Source organism: Staurois parvus, unplaced genomic scaffold (assembly GCF_062004578.1).
Source record: "Staurois parvus isolate SC_StPar_1 unplaced genomic scaffold, SC_StPar_1.0 ptg001062l, whole genome shotgun sequence".
In the NCBI taxonomy this organism is placed as follows: Eukaryota; Metazoa; Chordata; class Amphibia; order Anura; family Ranidae; genus Staurois; species Staurois parvus.
In genome coordinates, this window is record NW_028318858.1 from 1,139,845 (window position 1) to 1,158,849 (window position 19,005).

Below are 19,005 nucleotides of genomic sequence, written 5' to 3' on the forward strand. Positions count from 1 at the left end.
TACTCAAAACAGGCTAATTGCAGTTATCCAGGGAGATTTAGTAGAAGATAGTCAGACTCTGTTTATTTGTAGTATTCTACGTGGCATCTCAAAAACTGTGGCTTTAACTGATCTGCATTTCCTGGCAGCTAGAAGTGAGGCAGAACATGGGCAGAACAAAGCCTAGCACAGTGGTGAGCTGGAATGAGATCCTGTAGCAGAGAACTGTGTTCTCATGGAAAGTTTGTAAGTTTTTGTTTTAAAAGAAAAAAAAAAAAAGAAAAAATTTCTAAATTCAACTAACAAACTATGTATTTGTGGTTACATCCATTGTAATATGACTGACAGCACAGCTTATAACCACTCTCACTGCATTATGGGATGTTGACTCTATTGTATTGGTTCAGACCTGCTCAACAAGCAGTTTTGTCTTCATAGAAGTGGTTACAGATGAGGATGAGCAAATGATGGTGTCTCAAATTACCTGCAGACATGCAAAGCTAAAAGGGCACAGATTACTTTCCTTTGCCGCATCTCATTCATTTGCTTATGGCTCCAGGCAAAAACTAATCCAGATCGTGAGGAATTTATATTAATGGTAACAATCTGAGATGCATCACCACTTTCCTTCCAAGCATTTGTTAGTCACTATACTGTGTAATCATCGTGCAGTAGTCATCTTGTTCAGCTCATAAAATATTGCTTCATTTACAATTCAGTCCTTACAATCCTTAATATTTATCATGCGAAAAGGTGTATTACACTAAACTACATTCTTTAAGATGTCCTTTCACTTTTTACCATGTCCACCGATCACTGTGGCGCACTTTGTGTGGTGCATTATCTTTATGTCACAAGAAAATCTATCTTACCATGAAAAGGCCAGTTTATTGTTCTTGCCTTCCAGGCCAAGAATTAGTATTTTTCATGAGTCAACAGGAATTGTTAGCTTTCCCAACTCTATCCCAAACTAAAAGAACATGTGGCTGGAGTGGAGTATTAGAGAGAAACTGTCACCTCACCCATTTAGGGAAAAGTGACAGTTTTTTTAGAGCATCCATTGTAGGTGGCACTAAAATCCCTAGTGATGACTGGTGGTATCATGTGACAGTGCTCAAGGATAGGGATTGGCTGCTCTCCTGCTCCTGCTCTCCCATACTAGTAAGCACCGGGTATTTTTTCCAGCTGTGACGGAGGTAGGAGCAGTGATGGAGCATTGGCAAAATGGATATCAGAGTTTTAGACACAGACACTTTGCCCTGAATAGGAAAGGTGGATGTGTCTCTTTTAAAATGAAAGGCATTTGCAGGAACATACATGTCAAAGAATAAATGTCCAAAGCCTGACCATCTCCTTCAGTAACACATGACACTGCCAAAGTTGGTATAGCTGTATATCAGAGACATATCCATGGTATGGCATGGAGCCCATGTATGAGGGGGCTCTAAGTACTCTGATGTGAGGAAGCTCTAAGGATGTGTGGAGGCTCTGAGGACACTGGTGTGAGGTAGACTTCAGGGACACGGATGTAAAGGGGCTGTGAGGACACTGGTGTGAGGTAGACTTCAGGGACACGGATGTAAAGGGGCTGTGAGGACACTGGTGTGAGGTAGACTTCAGGGACACGGATGTAAAGGGGCTGTGAGGACACTGGTGTGAGGTAGACTTCAGGGACACGGATGTAAAGGGGCTGTGAGGACACTGGTGTGAGGTAGACTTCAGGGACACTGATGTAAAGGGGCTGTGAGGACACTGGTGTGAAGAGTGCTTGGAGTACTCTGATGTGAGGGAGGCTCTGAGGACTCTGATGGTAGGGGGGCTCTGCGGACACTAATTTGAAGGGTGCTCAGAGTACTCTGAGGTGAAGGTGGCTGTAGATACTCTGATGTGAGGGAGGTTCTGAGGACTCTGATATGAAGGGTGCTCAGAGTACTCTGATGTGGGGGTAGCTGTAAATACTCTAATGTGAGGAGGACACTGAGGACACTTATATCAGGGGACCGTTGAGGACTCTGATGTTGGAGTCAGATGTTTGAATATGGGTACAATCTCAGTGCTTGCTATAGGCACTATTTTCATAGATACACCCCTGCTTTAAAGTGGTTGTAAATGCTATTCTTTTTTTAATGACAAACATGTCATACTTACCTGCTCTGTGTAATGGAATTGCACAGAGCAGCCCCAATCCTCCTCTCCATAGGTCCCCCGCTGGCACTCCTGGCATCTCCTCTTTTCAGTGTACCACTATAGGAAGCCGCTCCTGTGGGCTTGCTCCTGAGCCATGCTGCTTGTGCCTATAGACACAGACAGTGTGGCTCAGCTCCACCCCCAATCCTTCGTCACCGGATTTGACTGACAGCAGTGGGAGCTAATGGCTCTCCCTGCTCTCAGCCAAGCCTGTGAGAGTGGGGAGAATGGAGAGAGCCTCTGCAGATGGGCACATCACTAGATCTAGTATATAAGGTACGGCGCTAAAATAATTTATACATAAAATGTAAGAAACATATAAAAAAGATCAATCCACAAGGCTTAAGGTATATAAGGAATGTGCCCCTCTCTCACAGATCCACAGCACTGGTATAACTGTCACAAAAAACGCCAAGAGGAGAAAGAGGAAGAATCCTTCACCACTACCAAACACACTGCCTCTTACCAGATGGTAATGACCCCGAATTAAAGCAGAGCTCCACCCAAAAGGGGAAGTTCCGCTTTAAGTCTCTTTGTCCCCCGCTCCCCATTAAAGATTTAAACCTTTGGGGAGCGGGTACCCGAATTTGACAGGTACCCACTCCCACTTCAGCTGCGATCGCCTAAGATGATTGGAAGCAGAAGATGTTATCCCCCCCCTCCCTCCTCATAGTCTTCTGGGATGCGTGACAGGTCCCAGAAGACTATGGGGCCATTCACAAAGCACAGCGCTTCGCACGCATGCGCAGTGGGCACCCGGCTATGAAGCCGCAAGCTGTCACAGGTGGGTGCCCACACTGAAGATGCCGGTGCCAGGGAGAGAAGACAGCCAGTGAAACCAGCGGTGGTGAGGACACCGCTGGACAGAGGGACGGGTAAGTGTCTGTATTTTAAAAGTCAGCAGCTACAGTTTTTGTAGCTGCTGACTTTTAATTTTTTAATTTTTTTTTCAGGTGGAACTCCATTTTAAGGATGGGTCAAAATGCCCTGTATGATCCCCAGGGACAACCCATAGACCTAGGCACTCAAGGATCAACCTAAAAAAGTATTATCCTCATAGAGGACAGTCCAATTCAAAAGATAAAAAGGATCATCATAGTGTAGTAATTAAAAAAAATTACATAAAAAAACGTATATCATATAAAGCACAAAACAGCATCTCACTGTGTCTCTGGTATTAAGTTTCAAACCAACAAGATGGCCGCTATGTTCCAGTGCACGATGACGTCACACCTTCTGGCTTCTCCCTATACATTTTGTCATCAATGACGTCATCTGGGGCATCTAGATCAAGTGAGGGCTCAGTTATAATAGGGGTGAGGGAATATATTTCTAGCTAAATATGATGCATCAGGTAAATGCATAGTTCCAAATGGTGACATAGCATACATTTGCTGGGAATCACACATATCCATGCACTGACTTTAAAGTAAAGGCAGACTATGGTGCACACATGGAACAGAGGTAGTAGCACATCGTACAAACATGTGGATCATGGTCAATGCTAAACACATCAAAGCTAAATAAATGTTTGGGGTTGGGGCCCTCACTAGTTTCTGGCAGTTCAGCTCACATTTGCACCCCCTTCCTGAAATAAACCCTCTGCAGCCAATTAGGTTTTTTTTTTATGTTCCATGGAAACCACCTTTAGGGAAGTTCCTGATGAAAGGCAGATTGTGGCTATCGTAAGAGTGTGCAGCTTACCTCAAACCTCTGTACATCACACACTGGGAACAGCTGCTGTTCAGCTCAGGCAGGATATTGAGGGCTGACAAGGCTAGGAAGACGCATGTTTGTTTATACAAAGGGATTGAATAGATGAAAAGTACATTTTATTCCTTATGTATCATTGCTTTTATTCAGTGCATTAAATAAATGAAATATACTGTACATTTTGTTCCACAGACATTGCTGAAGGGTCAGCTTTATGCTTTAGAAAGGAAAACGTGTCCTCTGCAGACTGCAAAGCGTGCCTGAACACAAAGCAAAAAGTGCACTGCTTGTTCCAAACAAACAGAAGTGAGAGGGAAAAGGAAAGGACTCATGGAGGATATTACGATGAAGCAGAAAAACACAGTAAGAAATGATTTAATGAAAAATAGAATACAGTGCGGAACTAAAGTTCTACTGTGACAAACAACGAGCAGGCAGGATATTATTGCAGAAGAGAGATGCAACATCACTTCTGTAGTAAAATACACCTACCTGCCTGCTCATTGTGCAGAAGTGACGTCATCCCGTGCCATTCAATGAAGAAGGTTGAAAAACGTCTCCCAGGTGAAGATGCTGCCAACAGTGAGGGATGGGAACTGGAAAAAAGGTAGGTATAGCTCCCTTTAGTTTCACTTTAAAGTGGTAGTAAACGGCAACTTTTTTTTTTTTAAACAGCAAGACAATGGCAAGACTCCCTGTGTTCATTCATAACCAAAGCATAGTAAACTGTTTTTTTTAATTTTTATTTTTGGGAGTGGGGGGGCTGTCATGTTGGCTGTATGGGGTCCCGTGGTTTCTAACAGCAGCCCTGCCTGTAGGTACAAGTGAAAAAAAACAACTTCACTACCACTTTAAGTAGTGGATGTGTATGGATTACCCTTGAGCCCAGGTTCACATATATGCGGTGCGGTACATCGCATGTGATTCGCACTAGAACCGCACCGCATTTCTGTGCAAATTACATGCGATTTGTGTGTGGTGCGATTGGAGCGATACATTTTGTATGGCTCTAATCGCACCGCACCTGCACCAAAAATGTGCAGTACTCTTTTTTTGGTCCGCACTAGAATCGGATCGCATGACTATTCACACCTATGCAATTCGATTCTGCACATCGTACTGCATTTTGTGGACCGCTTTGGAGGTGTTGTTGACTTAACATACACACCAGCAGTGGTTCGCATGAACGGGGTGCGATTCTGATGCGGTGCAGAATTCACACAGAAAACGCTGCAAATTCCGCACCATATCAGTGTGAACCCGGGCTGAAGAATAAGGCTATTGTTTAGTGTCACTTTAAAGCAGTATTAAATAGAAGACCAAAAATGTTATATGTTGCAGCTTACCTATCAGTTTTTCTTTTTTTAGGCTTTTTTCCTTTTGTTATGTCCAGTAACACACCTTTTGTATTAAACAAGGGGAATGGTGATGCGCTACCCCAACCCAATAGGTAAGTGAGGAAATTAAATATATGTGAACAAATGAGTGCATATTGAACTATACCTCACTTACATGTGGTAACAAAAGAATGAAAAAATCATCAGGGGAAAAAATACACAAACATAATTGGAATATGCACAATGCAGTGAATATTAAAGTGAATGCAACCAAAAAACGAATAAAGTGAATAAATAAATGAATATCAAGGTACTAAAATGTCTTGAATCTCATGACATAAAAAATCAATTGTGCCAAAAAAAAGTGAAAGGACAACAATGTGACCAAAAACAATATATTGTGCACAGTCCAAAAAACAGCTTTGTGGTCAATCGGTGACAACATCCGGTAATCAACACATGAATCCGCCACCATCTAGCATGCATACTCACCTCCACGCTGCGACCCCCAGGGGTCAACACACTTCAATGTAGCCCTCAGTGGAGCAATCCTAATCACATCTGTACCCTTGGCAGCAATCCAGGAACTGTAACAATAGTGGTGGTATCCTCTCACGAAGGTAGTCAGCCAAACACCTCTCAAGGGGTCCCCATAAAGAGGTTAGAAAAGAAGGACTCCCATAGTGTAGTAAACTTGAAAATTTATTTAGATAGGAAAAGCCAAAAACCTACAGTACTTACAAACAAACAGTGTCTGCAGACCCACAAGCATAAATCCTGCAGAGAACACACAGGGTGTACTTGCATGGGTGTAGCAAGATGGTGGCTGCCGTCCACGTCGGAAATGACGTCACCACACTTTCGTCCTACACGTTGCGTCGCGAGTCACATGACTTCCTTAGGCCCTGGGGAAGTCACGTGACTCATGATGCAACGCGTAGAACGGAAGCGTGGTGAAGTCATTTCCAGCGCGGATGGCAGCCACCATCTTGCTACACCCATGCAAGTACACCCTGTGTGTTCTCTGCAGGATTTATGCTTGTCAGGGGGTATCCTTTGCATAGACCCTGTCCCTTTTGTCCTGCATGGTGAGAAGTCTCTTTAACCACTTCTGCTCCGGAAGATTTTACCCCCTTGCTGATCAGGCCATTTTTTGCTATAACACACTGTGTTACTTTAAAGCAGAGCTCCACTCAAAAGGGGAAGTTCTGCTTTAAGGACTGGTTCCCCGCTCCCCATTAGGAATGGCACCTTTGAGGGAGCGGGTACCCGAAATTGACAGGTACCTGCTCCCACTTCCACTGCGATCGCCTAGGCGATCGGAAGTTGTCATCCTACCCTCCCTCCTCATAGTGTTCTGGGTCACGTGACAGGTCCCAGAAGACTACAAGAACATTCAGAAAGTGCAGCGCTACTTGTGCATGCGCAGTGGGCACCCGGCTGTGAAGCCGCAAGCTGTCACAGCTGGGTTGATGACAAAGATCCCCCTGAGCTAATATGGAGACCTAAATCAATATGCAGCTAACACCCTATCCTCTACCTATATGTGGACAAGTGCACTGCGTTTATCCGTGTATGGAAGAGTGATCAATACTGGAAGGAAGTTACCAGTGAGGGTCAGTGGAACCAGATCCAAAAGGCGGTTTGACCTGTTTGGGTCGCATCAAGGAGGTGAGGGGGCATGCCTGCCATCTAAGGATATATGCTCACCATCTGCACTAGCACTGAAGCACTTTTTTTGAAGATAAATGGCACTTCTTTGCATTTATTGCAATTTTTGCATTTTTCTGCATTCTTTTTGGACACTTTTGCAATTGTCCAATTGCATTTATGAATATTGTATTTGGGTATTTTACACCAGTCACTTTATTTGATATATATCCCACTTTTGGGATTCACTTTATATACCACCTAGAGTTTGGGGGTTTGGTCCCAATTGGTATTGGCTGTTGTCATTTTACGAGGGTCCTTGTACAGGACCAGCTTCATCATATGCACTTTGTGTTATTGGTATTATCACAGTTTTAGACACCTATTTTTAGATCTTGAAAGATCTATCACTTCTTTATTTATATACCATTTATGTATCTTTTCATATTATTTATCGTGTAATTTGCACATTTAGTTTCAGCGCTACACAATTTTTTACCATTTTGTCACAGCCGGGTTCCCACACTAAAGATGCCGGCGCCTGGAACACCAGACGGCTGGTGAAACGGGCTGTGGGGAGGACACCGTGGGATCGGTAAGTGGCTGTATTTTAACAGTCAGCAACTACAGTTTTTGTAGCTGCTGACTCTTATTTTTTCACAGTGCGACTGGAACTCCGCTTTAACTGACAATTGCGCTGTCATGCAACACTGTGCCCACATGAAATTTATAGCATTTTTTTTCACACAAAGAGCTTTCTTTTGGTGGTATTTGATTGCCACTGGGGTTTTTATTTTTTGCGCTATAATCAAAAGACTGACAGTTTTGGAAAAAAAATTACTATAAAACATATCCACTAAAATTTTTTTAAAAAATCTAATTTCTTCATAAATTTAGGCCAAAATATATTCTGTTATATATATATTTTTGGTAAAAAATCCCAGTAAGTGTATATTAATTGGTTTATGGGAAATTTATAGGGTCTACAAACTATGGGATATATACTGGAATTTTTATTTATTATGTATACTAGCTTGACGGCAGTCAGCGACTTATAGCAGAACTGTAATAGTACAGCGATCAATCTGACACTTTGTGGGGACCAGTGACACTGATAAATTGATCAGTGCTAATAATATACCCCGACACCGTATTAATGACACTGGTTGGGAAGGGGTTAACATCTAGGGCCAATCAAACGGTTAAGTGTATGCCTAACAGTGCTTTATATGTGTACCTTTACAAAGGGATGAGCTGGTTTTATTCCCTGCTTTGCAAAGAAAACATAAAATCTGCACATCTCCGCTGACAGGGCAGAGCTCTGTATTGTTTACATAGGCAGAGCTCTGTCCTATCAGTCTCCTCGTCAATCACTGGGTCCCAGCAGTCAATCACTGGCTGGGACCAGCTTATTGGCTTGTGCTGTGTCTAATCACCACACAGCTGGGGTGGCGGGCGTGCGCTCCCTACCCGGAAGATCTGGCTCACATACTAGGTAAGTGATGCAGTCAGCAAGAGGATAACTACACAAAAGGTTGCTTAAAGCAGAACTAAACTCTCTCAATCAAGAAAACTATTTTTAATCCTTCTGCTGCTAGCCTTAGTAAATTATTATACAGTATTTTCTTGTTTTAATCTTTTTTTTTTATTTTTCTCCAGTTGCTTCTTGGTTTCTGGCCTAGGCCAAAATGATATACCAATCCTGCATGCTTGATCTAAGGGCAGATGGATTGCTGCATGAATCATCTGCCCTTACACAAATTGGCCAAGTGATTTCCCAATAAAATAAAGCATGGAGACATGGATGGATGGGTGAGTATGCTTTGAGTATTAAATATTAATTAAATAGCGTTCTATTTTAAGCCTTTGCAACATTAATACATATGTGGTCCATATAGTGAATTGGTTTTATTTCCTCAGCACCATATCATTGGCAGAACACAAAGGAAGCATTAATCCCCCAATTGGCCCCAATCCTACAGCCCAGTGAGATGTTAAGGTGAGGATCAAGCCATTAAGGGGTACCCCTATTAACCTATAACAAGCACTTCTAATTTCTTAAGCCTTTGCAATCCCTGATTAGAAATGGTCCATGAGAAGCAAAAAGAAAGTGTTTTCCATATGCTCTTACAATGCTTGGGAATGAAGACATTATCTATTATTGACCAGAAGGACTGGGAAGGAGGACAAGGTTGGGTATGGGTTTCATTTGCGCTTCCGATTGGTGTTTATTTAGAACATAACTGAGAGCTGTGTTCACCAGTATCAACCTCCAGTTGTCAAACAAGCTCATTAGCCATTTAATAGGGGGTAAAAAAAACACCACTTCTGTAGATAAATGCTTTTATTGTGACCTCTGAAATATTATTGGAAAGATGAAAGCATTTTATAGTTACTCTGTACATCCTGCTGTGATCTAAGTGATAATAAAAGGTTTGTTGGTCCTTTGCGCTTGCACATGGTGAGGAGTTCAGATTGAGGAGTTGAACATTCCTATATCCCCAAGAGGCTGACTAGCCATAGATGTAATAACACACAGTCCTTGAGTAGAAGCAGACAGTGTGTGATTCAGCTGCAGCCCTCTCCCCCCTCACTCCATCCATTCACTGCTCTGAAGACAGCTCCACTAAGCACTGAGGCTGCAAACTTCTTCCAAGCTCCCGGACTTACTCCTCTCCTAAGATGTTGTCACTCTGGATTGCATTTCTTCTGGGCACATCATGTCTACTTCTCCCCTCACTGTCTGAGCCTGACAACCTAAAGGTGAAACAGAGAGCCCTTCGCCAGAAAGACCTGGAAATCATAGACAGAGTGAGTGAAATCTTCTTTCATCCATTCTTTATGCCTCTGAACATCTCCATCGTTCTCCTGCAGGATATCAGCTTTCTCAAAGAGCTTAACAGGAACATGTAATGGTAGACATATGCAGCCGCTATGGTTTTTCAAATGTGGTGGGGCTACCATTGAAGCAGGACACCTAGATCTGCAAGCCTAGATTGAGCCTAGGGTGCTGCACTCTAGGGAATTATGTGGTCAAGCTTCAGATGACTTTCGTGGGCACAATCATAGTGTGTGGAGGCCTCTGATACAGATTAGTAGAGGTGATATCACAGGGTTTCACATGATGTCCACGTTGACATTACTGGCCAATGAGCATCTGACAAATTAGGTATAGGTCTTTGTGATAAATTATGAGATATCATTAAATGTATATTGAATAGTACTGGCTATTCTGTACTTATATGGTCACTCAAATGTCACAGATAAATAGAGATCATGAAAGTCAACAGCAAGGACACACACTCAGTGGGCTTTAATTTTTCCCCACTTTATCCAATCACCACCTAATACTCAAACAATTAACCCTCCTACACTGCTTATACAATATCACCAAACTAGCGTGGGCACCTGACCTTCCCACATATTCAATACAAGCTTATTGCACATCCCATTCCAAAGCAATGAGAATTTATATGAGCTTGACCACTCGCTTCCCTTTGCAGATATTACAAGCCTCTAGTCTTCTGGGAAGGCTTTCCACAAGGTTTTGGAGTGCTTATGTGGTAATTTGTGCCAATTCAGCCAAAAGAGCATTTGTAAAGTCAGGTACTGATGTAATCAGAGTTCCAATTACTCCAAAGGGTTTGAAGCTCTGTTTAGGCCACTTAGGTTCCTCCACACCAAACTGTTTAAATCTTGTCTTTTATGGAGTTGGTTTTGTGCACAGAGGCACTGTCATACATTACTGGAACAGAAGGCAGCTTTCCCCAAACTGTTGCAACGAGGTTGGGGGCACACACTTGTCTAAGCTGTCTTGGTATGCTGTACCATATAAAGTAACCTTCACTGGAACTTCCTAAACCCGATAATTTGGAGGGGCTATATAGGTAGATGTGGTAGTCAGGTAGCCACAAATTTTGACCATATAGGGGTATAATACTTGTTAGGCCAACTTTTTCACCAGACAGGAAGTGTTGGAAACTCTCCAACAGCAACACAGAAGTAAAAATGCTTTTTTTTTTTTTTTAAATCAAGTATGAGAAGGGTACACCCCCTGCCAACTTTGTATTGTCTGTTTTGCCTGGTAAAATGTTGTCCCCAAACCAAGAGTAGAAATTGAGCAAAACCTAATAAGGGTTCTAATCCTTCCTCACTCTATCCAAAACTTATAAAAAATAATCGTGATAAATAAGCTTTAACCTAACCTTTAAAGTGAGCCAATCCCTAACCTAACCTTCAAGTTAAGTCCTAACACTGACCCCTATTCTGCTGTCTACTCATCTTGTCCTTCACCATGAACCTCTGTTGCAAGAATCACTGAGATTCCAGTGCTAGAGAAACTGTTGCGGAGTTTTGGTGTGTTTCCTGGATAGTCAGCAGAAACTCTAGTAAAGTTTTGAGGTCAACCTTGCTGTTGTAGAGGTACATAGCTAAAAGAGACAGTTAAAGGGTTTCCCGATAGCCTGGCCTCTAGCAAGGTCTATTCACTTATCCACACTCTTTTGCCAAATCCCTGCAGCAAGAGTCCACCTTGAGTAAGCTCTGGTGCTGGATGGTATCCGTGCTTCTCCAGATGAATGATCTCACTGCCCACCCCACTTAACAGTGTTTGTGTCTGGTGATAGGTTGCTTAGGCCTGAGCACTATTACACAGGGAGGCCATGTGTCCCCTGAAACTCAGAAGCTGGAGGTGGTGAGGGAGCAGTGATCAGTGAGTATACCTTAATGGGTGGGTTAGCTATCAGAAGGCACTGGGATTGAGTTATTTACTAACAGTAAACAGGTTGGTCACTTTACAAGGAGGCTGCACTTTTGAAAGAAATTTTGCCCAGAGTGTAGGGATATTTCACTGTGCAAAGAATACCCAATACCGTGCAAGGAAAATAAACAGCATTTTTGCTTTGCACATGATTGGATGATGGATGTCAGCAGAGCCTCACCTAATTTGCTAAACTTTCCCTTGCAAAAAAATAACTACCCTTTCAAAGTAAACTGTCTATTTGCCTATAGTAAATCAACCCCACTGCCACTTCAACCCGAATGGGCAGAGTGATAGTGTTTCTTTATTTAAAAAAAAAAACAAAACAAAAAAAAACATGACTAATTTCAGTAAATTCGAGAAGACTGGGTCCAGAGAATGGCAATGGCTTCCAAGAAATTGTTCATAAACCATATCAGACCACTCTTTGGGCTGTAAATGTCCCACCTCATCCCATTGACCAATTGGACCTGTGCTGGAGACCAGTGGTGTATTTTGTTTTTGTGCTGGCACACCCCCCCCCATCCAAAACACACACACACTCTAAAAAAGGAGAGAAAGAGAAACTTTCCTACAGCACTCACCTCCGGAATCTAACCAGCTGGCCATACCTGGTGACATGGTCAGGAAAGCCCAGTGTTGTCCTTGTGTGGCCTCTACCTACACCGTCTAGCAGCCTGTCTTGGATCCCATGGCAGAGCTCAGGCAGTGCCTAATCTAATCCCCATCCTCTGTCACGTGTGTCCTTTCTTCCAAAGGGGGGGGCGTGCTGCCCCCCTGAAAGATGTTGCCCAAGGCAAACTCCTTGTTTGCCTAGCTGTAAATATGCCCCTGCTGTACACTCTCCTTTGTACCTGAAGGTTGAGTTTCACAGCACATTGAGAATGGTGGTCAGAGACCATCCAGAAAGAGGAAGGCTTATGGAGTAATGACAAGAAGGACTGGATGCAGGGCCTGAGTTATTCAGTGGTATCTCCAATTTTCACATCAAAATAACACTAAATGATATCATTATTCTCCAAGAATAATCCATACACATCCAATACTTAATGGTCTTAATTTATTTTTCATGAAATCATATCTTGCTCTGTGGTTTTGCCTCCTCCGTGAGCTTCTAAACCTTGTACCCCCTCACGTCTATTTGTTTAGAATAACTGTCATGTGCACTGCTTTATACGCACCTCAAATCCCATACTCCATCTCTGGAGTGAACAAAAGAGGGTGGCTACATTTCTACAGACAGTATGGCCATGGAGAATGAACACTGCCGCCCTTTAAGTGCCTGTTCACATATATGCGGTTTGAACCACACCCAATATGAAAAAACATTGCTTCCTATGGTGCCTGTTCACATACAGTTGTGTTAAAAAAATTAGCAGTCAGACATCACTAACCTGATCAATCACTGTTTTTGGTAGAAATTATATTTCTACATGGCAAATAATTTACTAGCAGGTGTAGTAGAGTAATAGAAATCCAACAGACCCGACAGTCATGACATGCATGCTGCTGATTCTGTGTAATTTAATCACTAATTGAAAGGGGCATGTTCAAAATAATAGCAGTGTGGAGTTCTATTAGTGAGGTCATTCATTCTTTGAAAAACAGGTGGCAATTATTGCCCTTATTTAAGGAAGGAAGGCAGCAAATGTTGAACATGCTGGTTACAGTGCATTTCTCTCTGAAATTCTGAGGAAAATGGGTTGTTCCAGACATTGTTCAGAAGAACAGCGTACCTTGATTAAAAAGTTGATTGGAGAGGGGAAAACATATAAAGAAGTGCAGAAAATGATAGGCTGCTCAGCTAAAATGATCACAAATGCTTTAAAATGGCAACCAAAACCTGAAAGACGTGGAAGAAAGCGAAAAACTACCATTCGAATGGTTAGAATAGCCAAAATGGCAAGGACTCAGCCAACAATCAGCTCCAGGAAGATCAAAGAAGGTCTAAAGTTACTTGTGAGTACTGTTACAATTAGAAGACGCCTATGTGAAGCCAAGCTATCTGCAAGAAGCCCCCGCAAAGTCCCACTGTTGAAAAAAAGACGTGCTGAAGAGGTTACAATTTGCCAAAGAGCACATTGACTGGCCTAAAGAGAAATGGCGCAACATTTTGTGGACTGATGAAAGTAAGATTGTTCTTTTTGGGTCTAGTGGCTGGAGACAGTTTGTCAGACGACCCCCAAACACTGAATTCAAGCCACAGTACACTGTGAAGACAGTGAAGCATGGTTGCGCAAGCATCATGATATGGGGATGTTTCTCATACTACGGTGTTGGGCCTATTTATCGCATATGAGGGATCATGGATCAGTTTGAATACATCAGAATACTTGAAGAGGTCATGCTGCCTTATGCTGAAGAGGAAATGCCCTTGAAATGGGTGTTCCAACAAAACAACGACCCCAAACACACCAGTAAACGTGCAACATCTTGGTTCCAGACCAACAAGATTGACGTTATGGAGTGGCCAGCCCAATCCCCGGATCTTAATCCAATAGAAAACTTGTGGGGTGACATCAAAAATGCAGTTTCTGAGGCAAAACCAAGAAATAGAGAAGAACTGTGGAATGTAGTCCAATCATCCTGGGCTGGAATACCTGTTCACAGGTGCCAGAAGTTGGTTGACTCCATGCAACACAGATGTACAGCAGTTCTCAGATACAGTGCGACTACAACCAAATATTCATTAAGTGATTCAAAGGAAAGCAAAATCTTCAAACACTTTTCAGTTTATATAGTGAATGTTTGAGTTTGTAAAGAAGAATACAAACACTGCTATTTTTTTGAACAGTCTAATACTCACTTTTCTTCAATTTTTTTAGAGGAACAACACAAATTTGATATATTTTTCTTCATGTTTTGATTTGGAATAGAATGTGTAGTGTTCCCAATGCATTTGTGTATATGGAAATAAAAGTTATTAGAAGGATTTTGAGCTTTATTCACTTTTTTCAACACACTGCTATTATTTTGAACACAACTGTATGTCCAGTGTACTGACAGTGCGGTTTGAAAAAGACTCATGTACGATTTCTGAGTATTGCCTTCAGGTTCAGGTGCAGATTCCAGGCTATTGTCTTCTATGGGAACCGTGTATGTGTGCACAAGATAAGATCCTGAGCTAATCCTGTCCTGACGTAAACATGACATGAACCACTGAATAACTACTGTATCAATTAGCTGTGAAATCTGAGCTTCCATCTGCACCGTACATGTGTGAATAGGCTCCGAGTGCTGATTCTCACATGTGCGGTGCAGGTTGAAGCTCAGGGTTCACAGCTAATTGATACAGTAGTTGTTCAGCGGTTCAGGACAGGTTTAGATCAGGTTCAGGTCAGGATTTAATCCTGTTCACAACTGACATGTGCAGTTTAGTTCCCATAGAAGTCAATAGCCTGTAATCCGCACCTGAACCAGACCACACTGCTCAGAAATCGGACATGACTCTTTTTCAATCTGCACTGAATCCGCACTGCCAGTGCACCAGACATATGTGAACAGGCACCACAGGAAGCAATGTTATTTCACAAGTCATGCGGATGGGATGCGGTTCAACCTGCATCCAATCCGCATATACTGTATGAGAGCCAGCACTAACAGGGAGTTGTATCACAGCATCAAAAAAAAAAAAAAAAAAGTAATATGGAGATTGGGAGGAGGCAAAGGCTGGCCATAGATGAATCGAATCTTGGCCGGTTTAGCAGGGACTAACCAAAATTCCATCAATCTATGGGCTGGCTGGTTGTACCCAAGTCAATCCATCATTTTTTTTTTACATGTGATTACTGTCGGCTGCTATAGCTGCTAGCAGTAATTACTGTGTTCTGCTGGCAGAACACAATAGCACTGTGGGAGGGACCCCCCCAGCCCCCCCCCCCCCCCCATCAACACTGACTGTGTTGATAGTGGAATCAAGCTATTTTCTTTTCTGCCACCCATTGTTGCAGGAAAGAAAATCAAATCACCTATGACTTGCCTAGGAGCAACTAAAGGTTTTTTTTAGCTAAAAATACATATTTGAACATATATTTTTTTAAAACCAGAGTTTAGTATCACTTTAAGGTCTGGTTTCTGTCTCATGCCAGACAACATGGCATCTGTATATAGACTTTATCAATGTAATTGTGCTGCATTTCAGTTGGAATACTGTCTGTTTTGGATAGACTAATTGATGACAGCCTATGGGGATGCACATTCAGAGTGCATTTGTGTGTGTCAGGTGACAAAAAGATTTCCCAAGGCCTTCGTTATTCCCAGAGGCAAGGTATTGAGAAGGGGAGTGCTCTACTCAGTTTACATGCCACCTGTTCATTCATTAGTGAAATGCGGTGTAGAAAATGCAGCTAAAATGTTTTCTGCCTCAGTAAATGCTCAGTTTGTTACTACCTATTTAATCTTTGCAATGTGTTGACATTCAGTAGGAAGGGATTTACAAAGAGATGGGGGTTTTTTTTAGCTATTCTTGCACTTGTTTTTTCTTGCAAACGTAGTTGTAAACCAAATTACTAAAACCCATATAGGAGTAAACTTGATAATGAAAGTTCATAAATCAGTATTTTAGAATCTGAAGCTTGCATTAAAATAATCCTAATGGAGCAGATTTACACCCCGGTCACATCAAGTCCAACTTTGAAATCGTGTGACTTACACTGAAGTCGCACGATTTCAAAGTTGGGGGACATGCCGATTTCAGGTGTGATTTGTAAGACATCTGACACAGATGTATATGCAAATTGCACCAATAGTAGTACATGTACTACTTTAGCAATCGGTGCGGCTCCGGCCAATTCGGAACCGCACTGATTTGACTGCTGTAATTACATACAATCGGGTGCGACTTGGCACATGATTTGCAAGTCGCATGGCATGCAAAGTCGCACCAAGTGCAACCGGGGTGTAAATCTGTAAAATGCATCACTAGGATGCCAACTAAACATTTGCTATAATTATGTTGTATACAGTATGATCCGAAAAGTGTATAATACAGAGATGTAAATAAGTACAGTGAAGGAAATAAGTATTTGATCCCCTGCTGATTTTGAATGTTTGCCCACTCACAAACTGTTGCCACCTTCTCACCAAGCTGCTTGGCGAGAGTATTGTAGCCCAGTTCAGCCTTGTGTAGGTCTACAATCTTGTCCCTGACATCCTTGGACAGCTCTTTGGTCTTTGCCATGGTGGAGAGTTTGGAATCTGATTGTTTGATTGCTCCTGTGGACAGGTATCTTTTATACAGGTAACAAAATGAGATTAGCAGCACTCCCTTTAAGAGACTGCTTCTAATCTCAGCTTGTTACCTGTATGAAAGACACCTGGTAGCCAGAAATCCTGCTGAATGATAGGGGATCAAATACTTATTTCCCTCATGAACATGCAAATCAGTGCATAATTCATAGGACATGCATTTCTTTTGAATTTTTGGTTGCTATTCTGTCTCTCAGTGTTACAATACACCTACCATTCGATTTTTAGACTGATCATTTCTTTGTGAGTGGGCAAACATTCAAAATCAGCAGGGGAACAAATACTTATTTCCTTCAGTGTACATGTGGCAACAGTGGTAGGCACGCCGTATGGAACAGATATAAAATGGTAAAACTAAAACCTGCCCATACATGGATCAGATTTTTTTGTTTAATCAGTAGGTTGAACAAAAAAACAAAAAACTGACCCAATTCTCTTATCCACAAATGTGATGTAGATGGGAGAATCATTCTTGCTGAGTCATTGTATTCTGACAGCGGGAAGACTTCCCCACCACTGATCAGTACTGCAAGTCCATAGCCTGCAGCTCTGATTGACTGGGGAAGATCCATCAAGGTGGTTGAAAAGAAGTCGGTCAGCAGATTGACTTCAACCACAGAGGCCACACATGGATCGAAATTCGACAGGTCCCTGCTGAAGAGGGTGAGTTTTGATCCATGTATAAGCAGCTTAGTAGTGTGATGTATTAGATATATTAACCTGTAACCTTTTAATATGTGACTATCTACTTTATGTATTTGGACAAATAATGTGATTTATATGTAATTATCCACGAGTTGTACCTGTAAAGTCTGAAATATGAGTTTGAAATAGTATATATTAAAATAACACCTTGAGTGTCCAAAGGTCCAGACAGCTGAACTCTGAAAAACATCCAACTTTATTGGACTTCAAAAGCAGATACAGCACTATGACACTATGAGGACAGCAAGTCAACGCATTTCACTTAATTTTTCAGAGTGCAGCTGTCCGGACGTTTGAGCTTTACATTGAATACAGTGAGACAAACTGGGCTGCCACCTGAACACACGAAGGGTGTGGAGGATAGTGGCAGTTAGCCCACCTGGGGCAGCGGTTTGTATGTTCATCAAAATCATACCTAGTGACACTGTATTAAGTTCAGGCATTTCCGGTCATAAGGTGACAAAGCTTATGCTGGCCATACTTTAGTAGAATTTCATTCAAAATTTCCCATTCTTGTAACTCAAGAATAGTTTTGTTTGCTTTCATATAATCTTCTGATGTAATACAGCCGTGTGCAGGGGCGGACTGACAACCCCGGGCAATAGGGGATCATGGGACCCCTGTGTCCTTCCCAAACTCAAAAAAGCCTATGAAAAAAGGTACCAGGGGCATCTGATGGAGCCCCCTACTGACCCGGGGGCCTTGGGCACTGCCCGAGTTTCCAAATGGTCGGTCCGCCCCTGGCCGTGTGTTCATATTTGTTTGCAGAAATAAAAAGATAACACCATGCATTCCTTGCTCATCTTTCAGTTTATTAATGTTATCATGTATTTGTACACTTTTAAAAGGCTTGTACAAAATTTAAAAAAAAAAAAGTCTTATGTTGGTTCTGAACTTAAAAGAGCCAGAAAAAAAAATACTTTTTGAAAATGTGTTTTCTTCTTTTAAGGTAAATATGAAGCATTGCAGGTGGAGTTTTAAGCTGCCATTCACATTTTGTAGACTCCCACTTTGCTGTAAAGCCTATTGTCTACAGACCTCAGTAGTGGCAGTTGAAATTGCAATACATGATCCATAAGCAGTGACTATATCCTCACAGGACAGCTCAGTCCAAAGTTTTGGTCAAAGTAAGAAATAACACAGGTTGCTTCTACCTTGTTGTCTCTTTAGCTAACCCATAGTGCTCTGGGAATGTAAAGTAACAAAGATTGTATATAGAAAAAAAAGAAATCTTAAAGTAGCAAAGTCCCTTTAAATGTTAAGAAAACAAAAAAAAACAAAAAGAAAAAAAAAAAAGAAAAAAAAAAGAAAAAAGGTCTTCCTGCAAAGAAAAGATTATTACTTGCCTATACCCCTGCCCTCACTGCCAACCTTCACTCCTTTGAAGAGCTCAGCTCCTAAAGCATTTATAGCATCCAATGCACTCTC

General features: G+C 42.0%; 1 protein-coding gene across 1 annotated transcript in view; it reads left to right on the top strand.

The window, feature by feature from the left end:
• The first annotated feature begins 9,408 nt into the window (after positions 1-9,408).
• Positions 9,409-19,005, top strand: part of CTHRC1 (collagen triple helix repeat containing 1) — a 36,813-nt gene continuing 27,216 nt past the window's right edge. Inside the window, exon 1 of the mRNA XM_089658292.1 lies at positions 9,409-9,677. Within this exon, the coding sequence (XP_089514418.1) occupies positions 9,549-9,677 (129 nt within the window). The 5' untranslated portion in view covers positions 9,409-9,548. The remainder of the gene's footprint in view (positions 9,678-19,005) is intronic.